The 22,960-nt window shown below is 37.2% G+C and overlaps 1 protein-coding gene across 1 annotated transcript in view; it reads left to right on the top strand.

Annotated features, from left to right (window-relative positions):
• The window catches only part of GALNT13 (polypeptide N-acetylgalactosaminyltransferase 13), a 462,400-nt gene that overhangs the window by 48,060 nt on the left and 391,380 nt on the right, over positions 1 to 22,960 (top strand). The window contains 1 exon segment of the mRNA XM_032479456.1: positions 12,910 to 13,155. Coding sequence (XP_032335347.1) covers positions 13,014 to 13,155 — 142 coding nt within the window. The 5' untranslated portion in view covers positions 12,910 to 13,013.

The raw sequence follows: 22,960 nt of genomic DNA on the forward strand, positions 1-22,960 counted from the left end.
AGTTCAGAGTGTAGGATTAATTTTAAGAAGTAGGCCAAAAATCTTTTTTATTTTTAATAAACCACATTTCATTCCAAAAAGGTTTTTACCACTTACATTTCTCCCTGTAAGGGCCTGTTTTATCCAACCTTTGCTAAAATATAATTTTGTCAAAATCAGTATTTAATTTTAATTTAGTTCTTAAATTAGCACAATGGCTAATTCACTAGTAGTTTTCCCAGATGTTAGGGGAAAATGTTGCCTTGTTTTCCGCTTGCCTATTCACGTGCTTGTACATATAATCTCTGTTCAACTTTTAACTCTTGTAAAGAGGCTTATTTCTCTTCCTCAAGTATTTTTGGCAAATATCCTTACTTTATAATATTTGTATATTTCCTATGATCGGATTATATACTCCATTGTATTAGATTGCTTTATATTGATTAACACGTTACAGTCCTTAGTAATTTCATATGACAAGGTTGCTGTGCCAATAAGAATATGAATTTTAATTCTTTGGGGATATAATAATTTCACTTAACTTTTAATTAATTGGGAGCTAATTATTCAATATTCTGAGTTTTAATTCTTTATTACTTCTTCCCTCTAATTGCCTATCTTTTAAGGCACTTAATTTATGATTAATAACTTCCCTAGGAAATTTGCAGGAAAAAACCCCCAAAAAACTGAAGCAGCAAATCAAACTAATAAGCAAGGATATAGTAGCTTTAATAAGGTTTTTTTTTTTTTTTTAACGCTTTTGGAGTAGAAGAAGTTGAATATTTCACTGGTTTTTTAAGCTAGTTTTAAGAAAGGTGTGCATTATTCCTTTGTGTCAAGTATGGTGAAAAAAAATTTTACTAAGTTAAAATATTCAAGTGGGCAAATAAAATTTTATTTACATTTGTACAATTTTAAGATACAATTTTAGAAAAGAGCTTTAATCCATTTTACTTCTAGAGTTTTCTGTAACCAAGACCCTCTGCCTCCTCTCCTTTGTGCTGCTGGCATCCTGTCCTTTTGTGCCTGGAGTTCTGGACTTCTGTTTGATTCTGCTTCACTTTTTTTATCTCCCACTAATTGCCAGCTGGAGCAAAGTGACTCTGATGTAATGTTACAAGATAATTTAATATTATTCTTCCTTATTTTCTGCAAATAAACACCCTTGTTTTGGAAAGAAGCACTTGTAATTCATTCCTTACATTTTTTTACATCTTTTTTTGGTGAAGAATTCAGACTCCTTAAGGCTAGCCAGGAAGCTGGGGTTAAGATTTTCTAATGGTTTGATGTCTCAGTGGAAACATTTATTTTCTTTTTAATAATGTGATTTATGGCAGAAGATGGCCAGCTTGCTGGTGAATGTCTATGGGGAACTGTCTAAATGCTCTACTGTTGTCTTAAATCTCTAGGCTTTATATCCAGTTGAACATTCTGGATTTCTTTTTTCCCCTCTTGGCAACTATTAATGAATGAGCTTAAACCACTGGTATGCTGTGTTGTAACATGAATCCTGAGCAGTCAATAAATACCTAAAACGAATGATGAGTTTTTAGGTTGATGAATATAGTGTTTACAACAACTTTATTTCATTTCTTGTGGGGGGGAACATATATTGCTTTTTACAAGCTTTATAAAATGAAGACTTAAATTCATTATGTTTTAATGTGAATCTATAGCTTGTAAAGCCTCATTAACATATATTTTAGGCTTTGACATTCATAGGATCTTCACAGAATGGATATCCCCATACCTAAACATGATTGAAAAGCCCAGTGTGTAACGAACTGCCTTGAAAAATGATGTCTGCCTTATAAACATTCTCTATAAAGCTTCACCCTTCTCTCAATCTCTCTATGTCCAATTATTCTGTTTGTTGCTGTAATTTCTGAATTATCTATTGAAAAGGATCCCACATCTTGGAATGACTTCAGATGTTTCACTTACCTCCTTTCTTAGACTCCATTTCTCTTGTCTGTCTCCCCTCCTAGATCCTAAACAAGAAGGCAGAGACTCTGTCTTTTTATTTGTTTCATCTTTAGTGCCTGACATAGGTGTTGGCATCTGTATAGACACTCAATTTTATCTGTAGGATAAATGGAAGACATACTTTACTTTTTATACTTAAAGTAATAGTTTTATTCTGAAAGAATACATGCTTTTATTAAAAATTCAAACCTACAAATCAGTTCTACTCCTTTTGAGATTATTTGGCCAGTCTGTCTTTTTTTTCTCCTAACATTTTTTATTGATTTATAATCATTTTACAATGTTCTGTCAAATTCCAGTGTAGAGCACAATTTTTCAGTTATACATGAACATATATATGGCCAGTCTATCTTTTCAGAAAAATTTCTGTGTGTATGAAAATCCACACAAACCCACATACATACTTTCTGATTTTTCTGTGTGTGATGATTTCAGGTCTGGGACGGGTCTGGAATTTGATTCTACTTTACTTTAAAGCTAATAACTTACCTTGTTACTGTTTCATGGATGTCGGCAGGATGGACTCCTGAGTCAGAACAAAGGACATTTTTAGTCACAGCAAGTAGCTTAAGTTTCAGCGTTCCCGCATCAGCTCCAGTTGCTTCCCAGATCCCTTGGAGGCCATGTGGGCTGCCCCAGTGGATGCCTGCAAATGACAGGTTGCATTTCAGGAAAAGGACAATAACCACAGGGAATCTATTGTTATATAGCGGGCAGTAAAGGGCTGCTCTTTATCCCAGAGAAAGACCTCAACTCCTTCTTTAGGTTGCTCACTGTAACCACAGCCCTGAGCAATGGCCTGGGTGAAGAGCGGGTGGGACCCCACATCTAGGCATACACAGTGAGGAGTGTAGGACTGGGAGAGACCCTGAGGAGGAGGGTCTTCCAGCAATAGCTCCCCTTTGGTCCTCCATCATTTTGGATTCTGGTGAATTTTCACATGAGTATGCCATTCCATTGAACACCTTGATTAATCTGACAGAGGCTGTGACCAATTCCATTCAGTTTTGCTCATATTGTGTTTATACTTAAGGTTATTATGAGCAGAACTACAAGAAGCAGGATTAGGCAGACCTGCAGTATTTGACTTCAGTCATGTCTCCCAGGGTCATGGACTTAATCACTGTAAAGAAGTCTCAGAGGGTATTAGTAGGTCTTATTTTCTATAGCCCAGATGTCGTCTAAGGCAGCTTTATTATCCAGTGTGACTAGCGCAAGGGAGTTTAGCTGATTTTGCTGATCCTTGGATGTCACTGAAGTAGACCATCAAATACCTCAATCCCCAATGGCAAGGCAGTCCATGGGCCATTTAACTCCAGATACAAACATGTAGTCCAAAGGGGCACAGGCCTACTCCAGTTCAGTATTTGTTGGTAAACTTGATTTGGATCACAATTACATTGATTTGGTTAAGCATGTGTCAAGTCACTGAGAATTTATATCCTGAGTTGCCGTATATAGCATAACCCAAAGCTGCTCGGATATCAGGAGAAGCAGAAGAGGGGTCTCTTTTGAGGAGCTGCCACTGAGGGCATCAGGCACAGCAGAATAGTTCAGGACTGGCCTGTTTTATAGCACTTGGATGAGGTGACAAGGACACAGTAGGTCAGATTGCCAGCTGCAGAAGCAGCTTCACCCAACTTCTGTGGCCGTGAGCTTCCATTGCCAGGCTGTCATGTTGGATCTAGGTGGCGAAGAGCATGAATTGAGCCTCCCACCCCACCTCTTCCCTCTTCCTCTTGGGAGACACTGTTTCCTCCCCAGATGTCAGGATTGTTACGCTCCCTCCAGAGCTGTGCCATTTTGTCTGTCCCAGCTTAATAAATACAACATCACCTCTTTTTTACAATCCTCTCTTACTGTGACCCAGGCCTTTCATATGGAAGGGTTAAGTATGAGTGGGACAAAGGGCATTTTTACAAAAATTGCAGACACCTGTGTTGGCCCACGTGGGCCTCTGTAGCAGGATTCACTTAGCACCGTGCACAACCAAGAGCTTATTTTCCTCATGTTCTGGGACCTCGTCAATCCAGGAGAATCCAGGTACAGCGTTAGAACTAAGTTTAATACTCTAGGCTTCCTTTTGGCTGCTACTGCCATGTAGAACCAGGCTGGCTTGGAGTTGCTATGATGAGAAAGAAAAATGCACCATGTTCAGGAATGGACAGGGTGTAATCCATATTTTCAAAATAATTTTATAAAATTCCCCACCCATTTCATCCTGATCGTTGATCATTAGGAAGTCAAGAGAAGCTGAACTTTCTTTTGGGAAGGTCAAGTTCAGTAAGCCAACCGTCTTGCTCAGGTGGGTAGACCAGGAGGTGACTAGAAGTTTGGTCAGATCTCTTTTTCCGTCAGTTTTTGAGGAGGTAATTCCGACATTCAGCAAAACCTTTGAAAGGGAGAAAGTATGGAAAGCCATACCTTGACTGTTATTCCACTGTGGGGTGGCCTTTGTGATCAAAGACACACCACTGTCAGACTGTAGACGGTCTGGAAATTGGAAAACATGACTCAGTTTGGTTTCATGAGCCACAGTAGTGTGGCCAGAAGTGACTGGACTAGAACAGCAAAAGCATAATCTGAGTCCAGGCAGGATGATGATTTGTGTGCTTATATAAAACAGAGACACACTCTAACAGAGCTGTAGGTGGGAGCTCTGCTTCCACTGTCCCCCCATTAACTTCTGAACCATACTCATACAGGTACACATGGCCTCAGTCTGCCCAGGTGATAGGATACCTGAATCATCTTTTTCTCTTAAAGCATTTGAGGTCAGGGTAGAGGAATCAGCACGGAGAGAGAACTTTATGCCAGTGAATAAGTTTTGCATTTATTTTCAGTCTAGAGGACCATTCACCCACAGCACAACCAAATGAATGATTAATGTTTTCACTTTCCATTATTATTATTGCCATGGTTTCTTTAATTTCCCCCACATTTTCATCAGAACTTTTACTTGTTTATCAGTCACCTCTTTTGTGCCAAAAACTGTTTTTTGGTATCTTAAGGATAGCATGGAGAGTAAGAGATGTAATCCCATGGGGGAAGCAGTTGATAAATTAACAGGTACTAGTGATGTGCATTCTAAATAAACCACGTAACTGTATTGCACAGATGGTGGAAGGGCACGCTTTAGGGTAAGTTGGTCCAGAAGAGAACTCTCTGGGCATATTTGAGCAGAGATCTGAATAAAGGGTGAAGGGGGTGTGTCTCTGGATTACTTAGGAGAACAGTGTTCTAGAGGGTACCTCAAGCACGAAGATTCTCCAGTGCATTAAGTGAAGGAGAGAGTGAGGAGATGAAGTCTGAAAGGCAGTCAAGATCCAGATTTGGTTGTGTTACAGGTGAAGTTAGGGATTTGGAATTCATTTCAAATGTGATAGAAAGCCATTGGTGAGTCAGTAATGGGCAGAATATAGAAGAGATCTGATTAAACACAGAGCATCTTCTGTGTAGAGAATAGATTATTATGGGAATGTATTTAAGAACATAAGGAATAGCATATAACTGAGTGACCCCACTCCTATGTATATACTCAAGAGAAACAAATACATGTGTCCATGTAAAAACATGTACATGAATGTTCATAACCACACTATTCATGATAGCCAAAGAGTGGAAAGACCCCAAAGGTGGGTCAGCTGATACATGGGTAGATAAAACGTGGTACACCCATACAGTGTGGAGAATTATTTGTTAAGAAAAACAAATGAAGAACTGGTATATGGTACAAAATGGATAAACCTTGAAAATATTAGGCTAACTGAGGAAGACAGTCACAAAGGAACACACTTTATATGATTCCGTTTACATGACATGTTGAGAATAGAGACAGGAACTGTGTCAGTCACCCACGACTAGGGGCAAAGGGAAGGTTGGAGGGTTATAGCAAAAGGGAGTACCTTTCTTTTGAGGTAATGGAAGTGTTCTGGAGTTGACTGTGGTGACGGATGCACAGCTCTGTGACTACACTACAAGCCATTGAATTCTGCGCTTTAAATGGGTGAATTGAATAGCCTGTGAATTATATCTCAGTAAAGGTGCTTTTTAAAAAATAATAAGGCAGTATGTCAAGTTCCTGATGGTAGCTTGCTTTAGAGTGGTAGCAGTGGAACTGGTGAGAAGTGGGTTAAATCTGAAGGTAGAGCCAACAGAATTTGCTGCAAGATCAAACAAGGATGTGAAAGAAAACAGTTGCCAGAGAATAGTACAAACAACTTTGGCTAAGTTATGTCAACTGCTGCTTAAGGGTTCTATAAGCTAATGATTGAGAACTGACCCTTGGATGTGGCCATGACTGTGTCAAATAAGGTTTCCATAATGGCAGGAGCTGAAGCCTGTTGGGTTTAAAAGAGAATGGGAGGTTAAGGATATGGGGTGTGTAGACAGTGGTTATACCTAATTCTTTTCAGAAGTTTTGCATTAAAGATGAGCAGAGAGCTGTAAGGATAGCTGAAGGGAAGTATGGGGTCAAATTAGTTTAAGATGATTGTTCATAAAGCATCTTTGTATTGATAGAAATGACTTACTCGAAGAAAAACTGATGGAGGAGAGGTAAGTGCATCAGTAAAATCCATGAACGTGTGAGAGCAGAGGGTGTTGTTCTCCTGAAAGGATGGTTCATCCACTGTTAACACTTGGACTTGCAAATTTAGGGCTGGCAGTAACAGAAACCAGCGAGTTGATACATTGAACATGGCAGTATGCAGAATTCTCTTCTGATTGTTTACATCTTCTGCACTAAATGTGTAAGTGTAGCTGAGAGGAAATAGTGTGGGGATGGCAGTCTGAAGGCAAACAAGGTGCAAAAGTTGTGTGAGGGATGGAGATTGATTTGACTAGGAACTATTGCAGGATTGCTGCGAAGCACCACAAGTCCCCTTGTAGTGTGAGTTCCTAGATTTAAAATGAGAACAAGCAGCATATTTTGGGGTTTCTTTCTAGTCATGTTCATCTATGTGCATGTAGGAGTGGTGGAGGGGAAAGTTAAATTTAGTTAGTGTACTGGTTTGCTACGGCTGCCATAGGCAAGCATGAGAGACTGGGTAGCTTAAACAACAGAAATTTATTTTCTCACAGATTTTAGCAGTCCCAAATCAATGTGTCAGCAGAGTTGGTTTCATTCAGAAACCCCTCTCTGTGCTGTGTAGATGACTGCCTTTTCTGTCTTCACCATGTCCTTTCCTCTGAGTGTGTCTGTGTCCTAATCACCTCTTAGTAGAGAGAGCAGTCATATTGGATTAGGGCCCTCTTGTATGACCTTATTGAATCTGTTACCTCTCTGAAGGCCCTATCTCCAAATACAGTCATGTCTAAAATACCAGGGGTTAAGTCATGACATGAATGGGGAGGGGGAGGGCACAATTCATGTGTAACAACCAGTGCTGGAGTTTTAAAATTTAAGCATATTGGAGTGAGAGAGGGCATATGTAAGAGATGTGAAATCCCGTTCTCATACAGCTTACTATTTAAGAAAAAAGGGACAAATAATAAATAAATTTAGAAAAACAATTTTTTAATATGTTGGGGGGTAATAGGTACAAAAGGAAAAAATGAAGTGAGCAAAGAAAATATAGGGTGATATATAATGTATAATGTGGAGTTTTATGTAGGTTGATAGGAAAGCTCTCCATGATCTGACCAGGAAATAAGAGCTGGGAGCCAGGACCGTATCAGTGGGCAGACGACACAGCACCTGTACCTGCCCTGGGGCAAGATAATGATAAGTATATGTGAGGAACAGCCAGGAGACCCAAGTGACTGGCATGGAGGGCAGTGGTAAGAAATGAGATCAGAAGGGTATGAAGTAGAAGTGCTCTGATCTGATACAATTGGACCATAATTTCTTTAGCCAATCAAAATTTGATTAAATCAGGGAATCTATTTAATAGGTACATAAACATTTACGTTTTGCCTTAAAAAAATAAAGTATAATTTACATGGAGTGAAACTGCGCCCAGTTCAATGAGTTTTGACAGTTGTAAAATCCTGTATAACATACTCCAAAACTACCTCTGTTAAATATATTTCTGATAATTAAATATAAAACATATTTGTGCTCACAAATACTAAAATGTTTAATATTAATGTATTTGCAGTGGTCAAATATTAAATATATTAGTAATTTAATATTAAATATACTTGTAAATATACTTGTGATGCTCATCTTGTCTCCTGACCACATGAACCCCTACATACTGAACATACACTGCTTCTAGAAGGACTGGTGAAGAGAATCCTCTTTCTTTTTTCTTGCTCTTTCGCTGCTGTTCATGATGATGATAAGATTACTATCACTACTACTACTAACTAATGTGTCTTGAACTCCTATGTGGCAGGCAGTGTTAGAAGAGCTTTACATGTATTAGTCAATCTGATACTCATGATAACCTTATGAGGTAGCTTCTAATGATGTTCATAGCTTGTGACTAGGAAAATGGGGGCATAGAACATTTAAGTAACTTGAATTAAGCCATACAGTTAGTGAGTGTGGGAACCCAGATTTAAATCAGGCATTTTAACTCTGCAGTGTAGTTTTAGGTCTTATGCTTGGTTGCCTCCTAATTGTCAAATTTTGTTAGGAATACTTGAACTTTCCTTAGTTAAATGCAAGTGAAGATTTGCGTGTGTATATGTGTGTGTATGTATATATGTATTTTTAAACACTTTTTATATTGAGTTATAGTCATTTTACAATGTTGTGTCAAATTCCAGTATAGAGCATAATTTTTCAGTTATACGTGAACATGCATACATTCATTGTCACATTCTCTTTCGCTGTGAGCCACAAGATCCTATATATATTTCCCTGTCCTACGCAGTACAATCTTGTTTAATATTCTACATTTTGAAATCCCAGTCCCTTCCCACCCCTCGTCCCCCTGGCAACCGTAAGTTTGTATTCTATGTCTATGGGTCTGTTTCTGTTTTGTATGTATGTATGTATGTATGTATGTATGTATGTATGTATGTATTTATTTACTTAAGAGTCCACATATGAGTGATCTCATATGGTATTTTTCTTTCTCTTTCTGGCTTACTTCACTTAGAATGACATTCTCCAGGAACATCCATGTTGCTGCAAATGACGTTACGTTGTCAGTTTTTATGGCTGAATAGTATTCCATTGTGTAAATATACCACCTTATTTATCCAGTCATCTGTTGATGGACATTTAGGCTGTTTCCATGTCTTGGCTATTGTAAATAGTGCTGCTGTGAACATTGGGGTGCAGGTGTCATTATGATTTTCTTTTTTCTTTTGCTTTTTTTCGCTTTTTTTCACCATTTTTCCACATGAGGCATTCATTTAACATTATCTTTGCTTCTTTGTCTCTTAGTGTATCTGTCCTTATGACATGCTTTTTACAGCAGACCCTTTGTTTTAGGCTGTGGGTAGATTCCTCTAGTCCACCTTAATTTTAGACATTCACTCATGCAAAAATGAGTCTTCTTGTCAATAAGACCTGTAGTGAATTCGGAGTATTTTTTCAGTGCTTACCCACTAGATTTATCAGTCCTTAAACCAAACTCAGCAAAATTGTCCAGTCATCAGTTTGCAGAAGCTCGTGCATAGCTATCTAATACATTTAAAGTGCCTGAAAGTTCTGTAAGCACTACCAGCAGTCTTCTACTAGCTTCACCCTTTGGCAGCCTCAAATAGGCTCATAATACAACAGCGTCATAAAACAGACTGAATGAATTTGCTTCTAGTATGCAATTTTCTGCAGAAGAAAATATCTCATTACAGACAAAAAATATGTCTAACAGCAACTAAACCATACTCCCCAGGTAAGTGATCACCTCATATTTAAAAACAAACAAAAGTATCTTTCTTATTTCAAAAACATAGTTACCAAACTCCTAAGCTTTATTGAGATTTTACTTTTTTTATACTTGAAATCCATTTTTTATAAAATAGTAAAAATGGTGCATATTTGCAAACAAAAATCCTGTAATATCTCATGGAACTTCTGACTAACACTGTGAATTAGCAGGCAAGAGGAAAAGGAAAGTCGAAAGGATGAGCAAGATGGTAATTGATAGCTTTCTAACTCTTGAAGTTTTCCTGCCTAGAGAAATATCTTTAAAGAGTGGAATAACTGTGCTCAAAAGATGTTGAAATGATTAGAGAAGGGGTCGTATTTTCAGGATTGAAGAGCCTGTAGTTTATGCAAAGTTAGCCATGCTCCACATTGATTTGGCAAGCCAAGGACACTGCAGAACTTGGATTTGGCTTGAGAAACAGAGTAGTGTTTGCAAATAAATAGGGACTTACTGGAATAAAAACATAATACAGATGCTGATTCTCTTAAATAAACCTGGGCCACCAACTGTGCTTACGTTGGCTAGTGTTGCTTTGTATACCGTGCCATCCTCCTGCTCAGTCAGTTTTGTTCTCATGCGAAGAGTACTGAAACACAGCATAGGAGATTTCTATCTTACAAGTGCCAGTGGATACTGAATGATGACATTTTGTATGTTTTCAAAGTAGAGGTGTTTTCGAGGTAGACAGAATTAAAAACTTGAAATATGTAAGAAAGCTTGTTTCATAAATAAACAAAAATTTAAATAGTAACTTAGTTTTAATCACAGAAAATATTAAAGTTAGAGTTTTCTCTGATAATTTCTTGATATATAGAAATAAACAAAAATTTAAATAGTAACTTAGTTTTAATCACAGAAAATATTAAAGTTAGAGTTTTCTCTGATAATTTCTTGATATATATATCTAGCAGGGTATGGAATTAGAATAATTTGAATAATGCTTGAAGTGGCAATGAGATGTGATTTTCACTTACTATTATGGCTCAAGTTTAAATTAAATTCTCAATAACTTCAAGTGTTAGGCTCTTACTAGGAAATGACTTATCTTAGTTTAATATTTAATATTAAGTGGTTTCAGATTTTCTATTATAATAATAATCTTTCTATTTTCTTTTAAAAATGTTCTCATTCTTTATCTTGCTTAAGCCTCACAATTTTCTGAGGTGGATGGCACAGGAAATGTAAGCAAAGAAAATAAAGCAAGGAGAGGCAAAATGCCTACCTAAATTCATCTTTCCATTTGATGACAGAGCCAGAGATGGGGCTTTTTATGTCTTTTGTTATAGATCTTTATAATAAAAGACCCTATAATATATAGATCTTTTATTATAGGATCTTTTTAAAGTATTCCTTTTAAATCTGGAGATAGCTGTTTAGTTACCATCAGTGTTATATATACATTTTCATAGGACTTTTTTTCTGCAATAAACTGAAGGGACCTGCTCCATCTTAGGACCAAAGAAAGATAGCAAATTTAATAGCTCGAATGGTTCCAAATCTCACATTCAGGGATGTAGACATAAAGTACCATCATATATGTTATGTTACAACAAACATAAAGTAACATACGTATATGTTATGTTACAACAAGCCCCGTTGCCAAGTTTAGAGGTTGTGTTCTAATGTTTAGTTATAATTTTTACAGAGAAATGAAGTTGAAATGAAATTAGCATGCCATTTTTTCCAAGAAAAATAACAAAACCCAAATATCGTGTAGTCCTTAAGTTTGTACATTTTGTATCTTTCTTTTTTAAATATGTGTTAAATAAATGTAAATTTTATGTAAATATTAAAAGCAGACTCTGTTTCAATGTTTTTTAAAAATTGTCACTTTATGTAAATTTTGAATGTATTACTCATCTGGTTAGGCAACAGCATTTGTGTTGCTTTATGATGCAAAGGCAGCTGCCATTAATTTAAAGAGCTTCTGCTTCAGCAAATTGTACTTTGCTGTTTTTTTATTTTGAGACAAGTGTTTCTGACACAGTCCAAGTATCTTTGTATTTAATAGCTGTTCTCCTTAAATATCTGTCAAAACTGTTACTTATCTTCTTCACATCAATAAATTTATACTTCAGGTCCTATTATTTTAATGTAGCAAATGATATGAGACTGTTTTTGGTTTGATACAGTTATTGTATAAATAGAACAATAACTATCATGTTAATTTATTTCTGTGTATATGTAGTATAAATAAAACAAATACGTGTATGGTATTAATTGTACACTTTCTCTGAATCTCTCTCAATAATTGCACACACGTTTTTGTTACACCTTTAGAATTCTTGCTCTAGTTATTTTAAGTCACTTAACATTAAGGTGTTATCCTCTGAAATTATCCTCTGATAACTTTTTTGAGTGTGTGCTACTCTTTCTTGAATGCACATCTGTAGTGGATACTTTCTGTGCAGACCAGATGGGGTTTTTAAGGCTAAATAACTGGTGACTTATTTCCTGTAATTGCCCTTTTTGAGAATTTGAGAATTACTTTGTTTTATATCTTAATAGTAATAACCATGTGTTCTGTAAGATGGTTTACAAGCATTATCGTACTTGGTCCTCATAGCAAATCTGTAGGTTTGGCATTGTTATTTTCATTTCATAGATGAGACAACTGAGGCTTAGAAAGTCTTCCCTAGAATTGGAAGGGAAGTTATAAGAAGTGAATAGTGCCAGGCCTATGGGTGTATAAAGGCCAGCTCTTAACCACTGCAATGTATTGTAATCCAGAATGAACTTCTAGTTCAGCAGTATCGGCTCCTTACAAGTGCTGAGTCGCGCTAAATTCAGAACTGCACTATTTCACAACCTGGTGCTCCACAGAGTATCACGATAGGACTTTAAGGAAAAGGCAGTTCAACGGAAAGAAATCAAATAGTTGTCAAGGGCCCTGCAGGGTGGTGGCAGATCTGGGATTAGTTGTTAGAGTTCTAGCCACCTGGCTTGCTTACAGCTGTCACTGATTTGGGCTTTTCATTCTGAATTTGAAGGCCAAATGCTGATACATATGGGAGCATTAAATAAATAAGTCATAGATTTCATGTTATATCACATTTTTGTAAAACAAACTGCAATAATTAATTTTCTTTCTTTCTTCTTTCTTTTTTTAATACAGTGGGGTGCAACCTGCTTTTATCCTGGAGTTCACCCTCGTGGCTTGGATTTATCAGAGTCGTGTCTGTCTTCGATCTCTCTGTTAACTAGAAATCAAGGAAAGAGATGAGGAGGTTTGTTTACTGCAAGGTGGTTCTAGCCACGTCACTGATGTGGGTTCTCGTCGACGTCTTCTTACTCCTGTACTTCAGCGAATGTAACAAATGTGACGACAAGAAGGAGAGATCCCTGCTACCTGCACTCAGGGGTAAGTGCTTACAAAGCAAGTGTTTCTTTTATAGAGATGAGAATGGTAGTGACTTATGACACAATGTGAAATTTCAAAATAGGAGTTAAGTTTATTGACTTAGAAGAGCATTTTGGCAGAACTATTAACGTACATTTAACGGTGGGAAAGCTGCTTTACTTTTCTTGACCTTTGGCGTCCTGTTGGAAGAAATGACAAGAGTTAGCTAACCTCTAAGGTACCTTCCAGTTCTAAGAATTCCAACATTTTGTGACTGTGTGGAAAGATCAATTTAGTGAATATTCAAACTGAACATAATTTTAAATTTAGGCTTCCAGAAACGTAAGCCTTTAGATACCAAGCATGTAATATAAAAGGGGAAAACTTCTAAAGTGAGATTGTGAGGACTGTAGCAAAATGAGACTACGTGACACCCCTCAAAACTTCCAAAAACAATTATATATATGTATAAAGAAAAAGCAACATTTTGTTTTTTTAACAAAACAAGTGTTGGTGGCCAGATTTAACCTGTGGGTTACCAGATTGTTGCCTCATGTTACAAGCAAAAAGAGAATTTCAAGTATTTTATAAAGTCACTTTAATACAATATTCACTCTTTAGAAACCAGTTTCAATGACTAAGTAAGAGTAAATGCTCAAGAAATATGATTTATATAAATGGTGATTTATTAAGTCAAGTCGGAGAGATTCATTTCCTACAGTTATTCCAAATGATTTTTTTCTGTGCTTTCTGTTGACTTCTATATCTATTAATTTATTTCTGAAGTGTTCCTAGTAATTGAGTGCTTCTAAAGTACCTAAGCATGCTTGAAATTAGTTTTATTCTAATTGAATTAAACATTTTTTCCTTAAAATCTAGCTTACATCAATTCTCTGCTTAGCAAAACGTTTCTTTATAAACATAACAAAAGGTAAACTTTGAGTCCCGGTTAATATCTACCTTTTGAAAGAGTGAATCTTTGAGATTTGCGCTGATTTAGTGAATGTAGTCTGCTTTTAATATGACAGATATTTTTGAGATTATGAATTAAAATATGCTAATAAAAATAATTTCATCAATATTATCTTGTGGTATGAGGTTTAGGGAAACATGGAAAAGCATTTCCAAAAATTAATTTTTGTTAAAAGAGTTTGTTGGACATCTTAAGTTTGCTTTGCAATAATGCTCTGGCCCAATTGAAGAAATTCTGATCATCCTCCTCTTTTCAAAATGAGTCTAACTCTCTCACTGTAGTTTTTGACTAGTACAAAAGACTTGAGAAGTCCTTTGGAAGTGACGGAGTCTAGACCCATTTAGGTCATTTATATGCATTTTTTATGCCTTTATACTAAAACTATTCAAACAGGAGAACTTTATGAGTCCATCACTTTTTGATAAATGAACATGGGGGTTGATTTGCTGATCTTTGGTTAAAATCCCAGAATAAATCAGCCTTCTGCTTCTCTGTTAAACCAGCTGAGCTGCTGTTTGGCTGAAAGTGGAAGTGTGTTTTGATGGATAACATCAGTTTAGTATGATCACTGTGTCATTTGTTGAGGGGAGACATCTAGATTGGTCACAAAAAATGTTATAATCTGATTCAGCAAAACTATGACAGCCTTTTCTGGAAGTACCAAAAAAGCAATTTTTCTGATTTAGGTTCTTAATGCTCAGTTTCAGATCTCAAAATATAAAATTTAATGATGCAAGGCAAAAATAGTAATTTTCCTTGTACTTAAACTGTAAAATGAAACTATATTCTATTTTTAAGACTTGGCTATTAGCGTTATATGCTAGCATTATACTAATATTGGTCTTAAAAAAATGAAATTTAGACTATGATTTTAATTTCATCTTCTATTGTTACTTATTACTTCAGAATATTAATTTATTTAGGAATTTGTGCCATGTATTTAAAATAATATTTTATTTATAAGTAGGTGATGTTGTGCAAAGTGCACTTGACTGAAATTTTCCGGCTCTAGCTATGTTAAAAACAGGCTTTTTGACAAAAAAGTTGATCTTTCTGGACCTATGTGTCTCCATTATTAAAGCAAAGGGTTTGGACTGAGTGGTTTCTAAGATCCCTTCCAGTTCTACATTTTAAACAATTTTTAAGTACCCAGTATTAGCATACACTCTGCATTAATTTTTGAGATATGTTCACTCATTCACCAAATCATCAATTATTTATTAAGTTTCTATCAAGTTAAAATGTTATACATCTTATACTTGCAGAGAATTGTGTGTCAATTATATCTAAATCAAAAAGAAGAACATAGCCCAATAATAGGTGAAAAAAAACCAAACCCAAGCATCAGGACCCCCGACTTCACAGGTAGTATAACAGGATTACCTCAGAGTTAAACGCCCAGCTTTGCTGACCGATCTGGTCCTTACCTCCTCCCCCTTGAATTAGTTGTGTGACGTTTAGCATATTTTTAACAAAGTCTTGGTGTTCTCTCTTAAAATGAAAACCTTAGCAGCAATAAATCCTGCTTCCCAGGGTTGCCCTGGGAATTAAATGTGATGATGTGCATAAGCCCCTCAGTGGAGTAGTGGCTCACGGTACCCCTTTATCAGTACCTGCTGAACATGGGAAGGTGGGTGCAAGGGCTGAATGAGACTCCACCAGTCTCTGCTGTCCAAGCTGTCAGGTCCCCAGCAGGGGGCAGGTGTTCTGGGTGTAGCCTCCCAAAAAGAAGTGACTTTAAAAAAATTTAGTAGTTAACATACCTCCTATGTGCTAAGACCTGGAGATATAAGAGAACTGAGGTCGCTATTGTCAAGGAACTTATAGTCAGTAATAAACATCTCTCTCTCTCTAAAAATATAATTTACAAATGATTACAAGGCATAATGAGTATTGGGATGTAGGAGAATGACACTCTGAGTCAAGCATCTCAGGTAATAGAAATGGATCTAGGGTCTTAGATAAAATTCCACAGAGGCTGTGGCATTTAAACTGAGGTCTAAACAATAAAAGTCAGAAATCACTAGTTAATATGGAATGGTAAAAAATTACAGAACACCCAGGATACTTCTGAAGGGGAAAAATACATATGTTTTATAAAATTAGAGTGATTAAGACTGTACTGTTGGCACAAAGGGTAGACAAGTTGCCCAGTGGAACAGAACAGAGACCCTGGAATATATCCACAAGTTTGAACCATTCAGTACATGACAGAGGAGCATTGCAGATCCGTGGGGGGAAAGAGGGCTCTTTTGATAAATAGAGCTGAAAATAAAATGGTAATCCATATGGAAAACAGGTGAAATTGGATGCTTAACTCATGTCATAAACCAAGATATATTTGGATATATTAATATCAAGAAAACTAAACTTTTAGCAGAAAAAAAATTAGGCATTTGTAAGACCTTAAATGAAGGAAAAATTCTGAAATACTATCCAAACTCATTGACCATAAAATAAAATACTGATAAATTTGACTATATTAAAATTGAGAAAGTTGGTTCACTTAAATAGACCTTAAAGTAAAAAGAAAAGTTACAAACTGTAGAAGATGTTCAAGGTACACATATCTGAGATTATTTTCAAGCATATAAAAATAACTCCTATTATTAATAAGAAAAGCCCACACAGACCAATAAGAAAAAATGGGCAATAGACATGTCTTGGAAAAGTAAACACATATAACAAAAAAACTTACAAAAAAATATTTGACATTAATTATGATCACAGAAATGCACACCAAGACTGCAATGACATATTTATATTTGTTTAATTGGCAAGAATTAAAAAGGCTGATAATACCAATTGTTGGAGGTGATGCTTCTCTACATTTTTATTAGTAATTTCAGATGACAGTTTGGCATTATCTCTGAAATCTGAAATTTATGGATGACTAGCATTCAGTCATATACTTAAGAATATTTTTCCACAGACAGAAATTTTTCATACCACTAGTGCTCATAAAAATAAAAGCTCAAAATAACCCATAGGCCCATTAATGGAAAAGCTGATGAATCAATAGTGGTACATAAATGTGAGAGAATAATATATATAATAGTAAAAATGAATGAACTACAGCAGCCTGCACCAATATGAATTAATCTTGATGATACAATGGTAAGTTAAGTATAAAAGTTACATCTTTCAGAGATGGTACATAGCATGATACAGTTTGAAAAGCTAAAACTAAAATGTAAAAATGCATATGTTAGGACTATATGGAGACACAGCAAGCCTTTATGTAAAGCAAATGAGGCTAATTATGAATATGGGATTTAGGATCATGACTGTCTGTGTCAGGGAGTCAGGGGCATGGGATGAGGGCGAATATTCTGACTGAATGTAGGGCATTACTGGGGGCCTGGGTTTGTTTTGCATGTGGGTTTGATGTGTCTGTTACATAATAGGGATAACTAGGTGAATGAATAAGAGCCACTGAATGGATTTAAAAGTTGAGAAGCCACTGAATGGGTTTAAAAGACAGCAGACATGATTACCTCTGTGTTATGGGAAGATCACGTGTAGAGAAGAGGTTGAGGAAGAGCCTGTCTCTTCAGGGAGGCTGGTTAGGAAGTTGTGGTAGCCTTTCCTGAATTCTGTGTAGGACGTGATGCCTGCTTAGAGCAGAGTAGTGCCCGTGAGGAGAAGAAGTGGGTAAAATGCAGAGGTATTTTGAGATGTGGGAGTAAGAGAGCTAGATGCTGGACTGGCTCTGGTGGGTTTAGGCGATGGAAGTGTCAAGGACAAGTCTCGGGTTTCTTGCAGGGACTTACTTGAGCCAGTTTCCTGAGAGAGGAGATTGTAGGGCGAGATGATTTGAGGGTGGATATTGAGTTTATTTTGGTTGTGTTGAATTTGAGACACATATTAGGCCGCTGGATGGAATTGTTCAGTAGGAAGTTGACTACAAAATTAAACTAAGTATAAAATTTAAAAACCATCACTTTTTTTCCTACAATGGGTTACATTCTTCTCTTCCTTACTAAATGGAGTATATGGAATACAACTGAATCTTTGATTCGGAGTCAGCATGATCATTTAACACATCAATTATTGAATGGTGCTGTAAAACATGATTATTTCAGAGACTTTATGGGAGCACGTAGACTTGTTCTAGTATTAGATACAGACCCATGATTCCTTTTCCTGTTTTCTAAAGGATTGTTTTTGGATAACATAAGTTCTTGTTAGGGGAGACGTTAACTCTTTGATGCCACTCTTGGGCCGCCTAGAGCTAAAAGGCGCTGAAGGGCATTTCGAACTCCTAACTGGTATGGAATAAATACTAAGTGGAGCTACTCCCAACTTTGAGAGAATGGGTATTTAAGAGACCAGTGCTGCTGCAGTGGCCCTGCCCACACTGGGGGGAAATGAGAGGTTCTGGGGCCAGTGTGCATGAGCCCTGTGATAGGGGATCTGGCTCCTCCACTGAGGGCCGTGTTCTCCGGCACGTTAATTAGTCTCCCTGGGCCCCAGTCACCACCTGTAAAATGAAATGAGTATGAACCATGGTTTTAAATCATGGTCGTCTCCAAATGAAGGACTGTACTTCTAGGTATTTTTTTTTTTCCAACAAAACTGTGGAACTGGAACTATTTTTGTATCTAGCTTTTGAGCAGTCTGTAGGTAATGTGCAGTGTAAGAAGTGGTGATGCGGAAGTGACATGATGGGCAGGGATCTGCTTGGAAAGCCCAAAGAGCCTTCTCGTCATCACAGAGGACAAAAGGGACATATAGTTACCATATCCAAGAAGGGAAGGAACCTGCCATTCTTTATCTGATCCTGAATCTTAAACATAATACAGAGACTTAGGAAATGAAATAAAATTTACCTTCAAAAAAGGGAAGGAAATATCTAAGAAAGAATTGCTGCTTATATGTAAACAAAGTACACTAGTCAATAATGATAACAAAAATAACGATAAGCTGTTACTATTCTATATTATTTACATGTGTTACATTTTCGTAAAATGCTGAAGTAGACATTCTTCTTTTACATGTAAGGAAACTGAGGCAGAGTGAGCATATGGGGAAAACACTTCCATGTTTCTCCTTTAAACACACATACCATACTTCTTACCCCAGGTATGTGGGTTTTCTTTTCCCCTCGCCAAGCAGTTCTCTGCAACACCAGCTGGGTGTCCTGCAGTTCTGACACTGTCTACCTGGAGTTAGCGTCGTATCCCATAAGTTACGGGTTCAGTCCCACAAGGCTGCCCCAACTTCAGAAACCGATTGCAGGTCCCAGGTTGTCACCAGAACTTATGACGCACCAGCTATAAATTGGCATTTCCATGACCCCTTCTTGAGTTCAATAATTTGTTAGAATGTCTCACAGAGCTCAGGGAAATGCTTATATACATTTAACAATTTGTTATAAAAGATGGAGTGAAGGGTATGAATGAACAGCCAGATGAAGAGTTATGTAGGGTGAGGTCCAGAAGGGTCCCAAGGGCAGGAGCTCCTGTGCCCGTGGAGTTGGGGTGCATGGACCTCCTGTCGTGTAGATTTGTTCACCACCCTGGAAACTGTCTGAGCCCCATAATTCTGGGATTCTTACGGAGGTTTCATCACATAGGTGTGACTGGTCATCAACTCAGTCTCTAGCTCCTCTCCCCTTCCTGGGGGGTCGGGGGTGGGGCTGAATGTTTCAGCCTTGGCCTTTCTGGTGACCAGCCCCCAATCAGGAAATATATAGGAGCCTCCCCAAAGTTGCCTCATTGGAACAAAAGATGCTCCTATCACCCAGGAAATTCCAAGGGATTGAGGAGCTGTGTGTCAGGAGCCGGGGTTAAAGCCCAAACTTTAGAACAAAAGATGCTTCTAGTGCTCTCATCACTTAGGCAGTTACAAGGGTTAGAGGAGCTGTGTGCCAGGAACTGGAGGTAGAGACGATTTTTATATCTTCTATCATTTCACAGTGAGGGTAAGAGGAAGCAGCAGAAGTTTAACAGCCAATAGAACAGGATTTGGTTATGATAATGTAAGTTCAATACAAGATTCTTACCAATTAATGCCAGTTTGCATTGGAACTCAAGTGCCATGCTTTCACTGAGGTACCAGTATGGAGTACATATTCTGAAAACTTGAGAGTTTCATCCTCACTCTCAGAGACATCCTAGACCCGGCCAAATCTCCCTGGCTGGTAGGATGTATAAACCCCAGCCAGGAAAATATTTTCTAGGGACCGTTGGGTTTCAGATCATTTATGAAACAGTACCACCTTGTCTGCATTTTAAGGTTACTTTCACCCACTTGTGTCCCTCAGGACCTCCTTACTGCTGCTCTGAATTGGGGGAAATCAAGAAAGTGAGTGGGATTGTTGACTGGTAATCTCAATTCCATACCTCCATGTTCCCCTTGCTCTTGCCTGGGAGACTCCTGGTTTCTTCTCGTAAATCTGGGGACACAGGTCGCCTTGCTGTCTTGGAGTTTTTACTGTTGGCTATTGTATCAGCCCTTTCTTCTGTTTCTGTTTCTGTTTCTGTTTCTAAATGAGCTCCTCGTGACATTAACACCTAGCCATATACTCATTCATTACATAGTAAATGTTTGTTGATTGATTAATCTTTAGTACTTTAGGAGGGAGTTCCTGTGTGTAGGTGAGAGAAGAAACTGAAAACTGGTAAATCAAGGTCTTAAAATATCATATTTTCCTTGTTTTTTAAAAAATATGGAGGGTGGGGGTTGGCAGAAGAGTGTGACTGACTAAGATGCATTGTCAGTATCAGTATCAGAGTTGCCCTGCATGAATGATGGTGACCACCGAAACTTTCAGGTGACAGTATTTATAGTCACACAAAAAGTGGGGCATATAGACATAGTCAGCAATGGATTAAGGGCATGCATTTCCTAGATACTTTTCAATCAAGTTTATAAATAGTGTTCAAAATCTAATAGACCTTATACGCTTTTGACCTTTGATATTTGCTTTTGCCTTTCATACTTGTATTCACAATTCATCCTGCTCCCGTCTCCAGTCCACACAGACATATCAAAGTCAGGAAAAAAAATACACTGTAATACTGAACAATTATGAGGGTTACTGAGCCAGCTGCTTTATGTACATTATTTCGATTAATTCTCAAAGTAGCATTGAGGGTAGAGACTATTATTATCCTCATTTACATATAAGAAACTGAGATCTGAGAAGGTTAATTAATTTCCTTGAGGTCACAAAACTGATACGAGGGGAAAAGGACTCAGCCTAGTTTGTCAGAGTTTTGAGCCCGGACTTTGAACCACAGTGTTACGCTATGTCCTGGACTCAGGTGTGCCGAGACTCCTTTAAGGCAAAATAATCATAATGCTTCTATACTATTTATAAAATATTTACACATATAGGGATATTTCTGGAGGGCAAAGAAGGAGGTGGCCACTGACCTTGGGTAAAAAATTCTTACTTGATTATAGCTTAGGAGAAAAGTGCTCTGGCAGGCTTAACCTAACTGAAAGTCAGGCTTTCAGACTAGCAATTTTACAATGATTGTGTTTCTACAGTATACTAAATAATTTAGGTGGGAATTTTCCTCAGTAGTTTTCTTTGGGGCCAAGCCTCTGAAGTCTTAGGAAGAATGGTTAAAGGTTGTGATCAGTAGTGAAGCACTGTTTTTTCCCCAAAACTTAGTAAGAGTGATTGATACAATTTTTTTTTTCATCCAGTATTCAATAAAAGTACTAGGTACTATGAAATAGACAGAATTTAATCAAATAGAACATCTGCCTTCAAGAATCACACAGTCTAGTGGAGACAGGACGCGTCTGGAAATAGCTACATTACAGAACAGAAAGGGCTGCTGTAAGAGATACCAGGTGAACTGCTGTGAGAAGCCCTGAAGTATGTAAATTATGTGGACATGTGAAAATTAGGAGGGAGTGGGTACCAGGAGGCAATAAATTACCAGGAGAGAGCTATTGGCTTTTGCAAAATGAGGATATAAGAGATCAGTGAATTGGTTGATTGGGGCAGAATCAGACATGATGGGGATTTCTGGATTTCAGGTTGAAAGCTAGGATTTTGAAGGACTTTGAGTGCTGGGGAAAGGAATTTTTAGCTGTTTGCTAGGAATTGTGGAACCATTGGAAGTGTCTAGAAAAGAAATGATGTGTTTATCACCAGGTGAATTTTAGAAAGAGAAGGCAGTGTTGTTACATATGCAAGACAATAGTACTGAGATATTTTTATCTTAAATAATGATTCAGAACTAAAGGTTTATTTGTTAATTAAAACCACTTCAATTAGATGGTAAATAAAGGGAATAATTAGTCATTTAAATTCTACATTCTGCAAATTAATTGGCAGGAACAAGAAAGTTTTCTGTTTTGTAATACCAAGTTAAGATATTATTTTACAAAGTAGCAACTCAAAATTTTTAATTATTAGTGTGAAGTAAGATGAGACAGTTCACTCAGCACACATTTGAGTGCTTGGTTTGTGTCAGAGCTGGGAACAGAAAAATAAAGGATCGCTCTTATTTTCATGTTTAGAGGGGGAGAAAAGAAGTCAGAGTTATATGAATGAAATGTCAGCATTATTAATGCTTTGCTATCAGGAGGAGAGAGAACATATGAAATAAAGTGAAAAAAATCAGTAAGACAATATCTGTCTTTTGAGAGCAAGATCTAATTTTCAATTCCATGAAGACTAGAGGTGATCTGAGTAGAGAATGGAGAACAAAACTTTTTACCAAAGAGTCCACCAACAAAATGGAAATGGAAAATTTTATCTCTACCTAAAGCTGAGTTGCGGCAGAGACAAACTGCTCATGCTGTGTGCTTGATGAGTAATTGTTGAATGAAGAATGAATGCAGGATCCATTCGGTGCTTTCTCAGTGTTCGCATGACTATAAAGC

Source organism: Camelus ferus, chromosome 5, assembly GCF_009834535.1.
Source record: "Camelus ferus isolate YT-003-E chromosome 5, BCGSAC_Cfer_1.0, whole genome shotgun sequence".
Taxonomy (NCBI): domain Eukaryota; kingdom Metazoa; phylum Chordata; class Mammalia; order Artiodactyla; family Camelidae; genus Camelus; species Camelus ferus.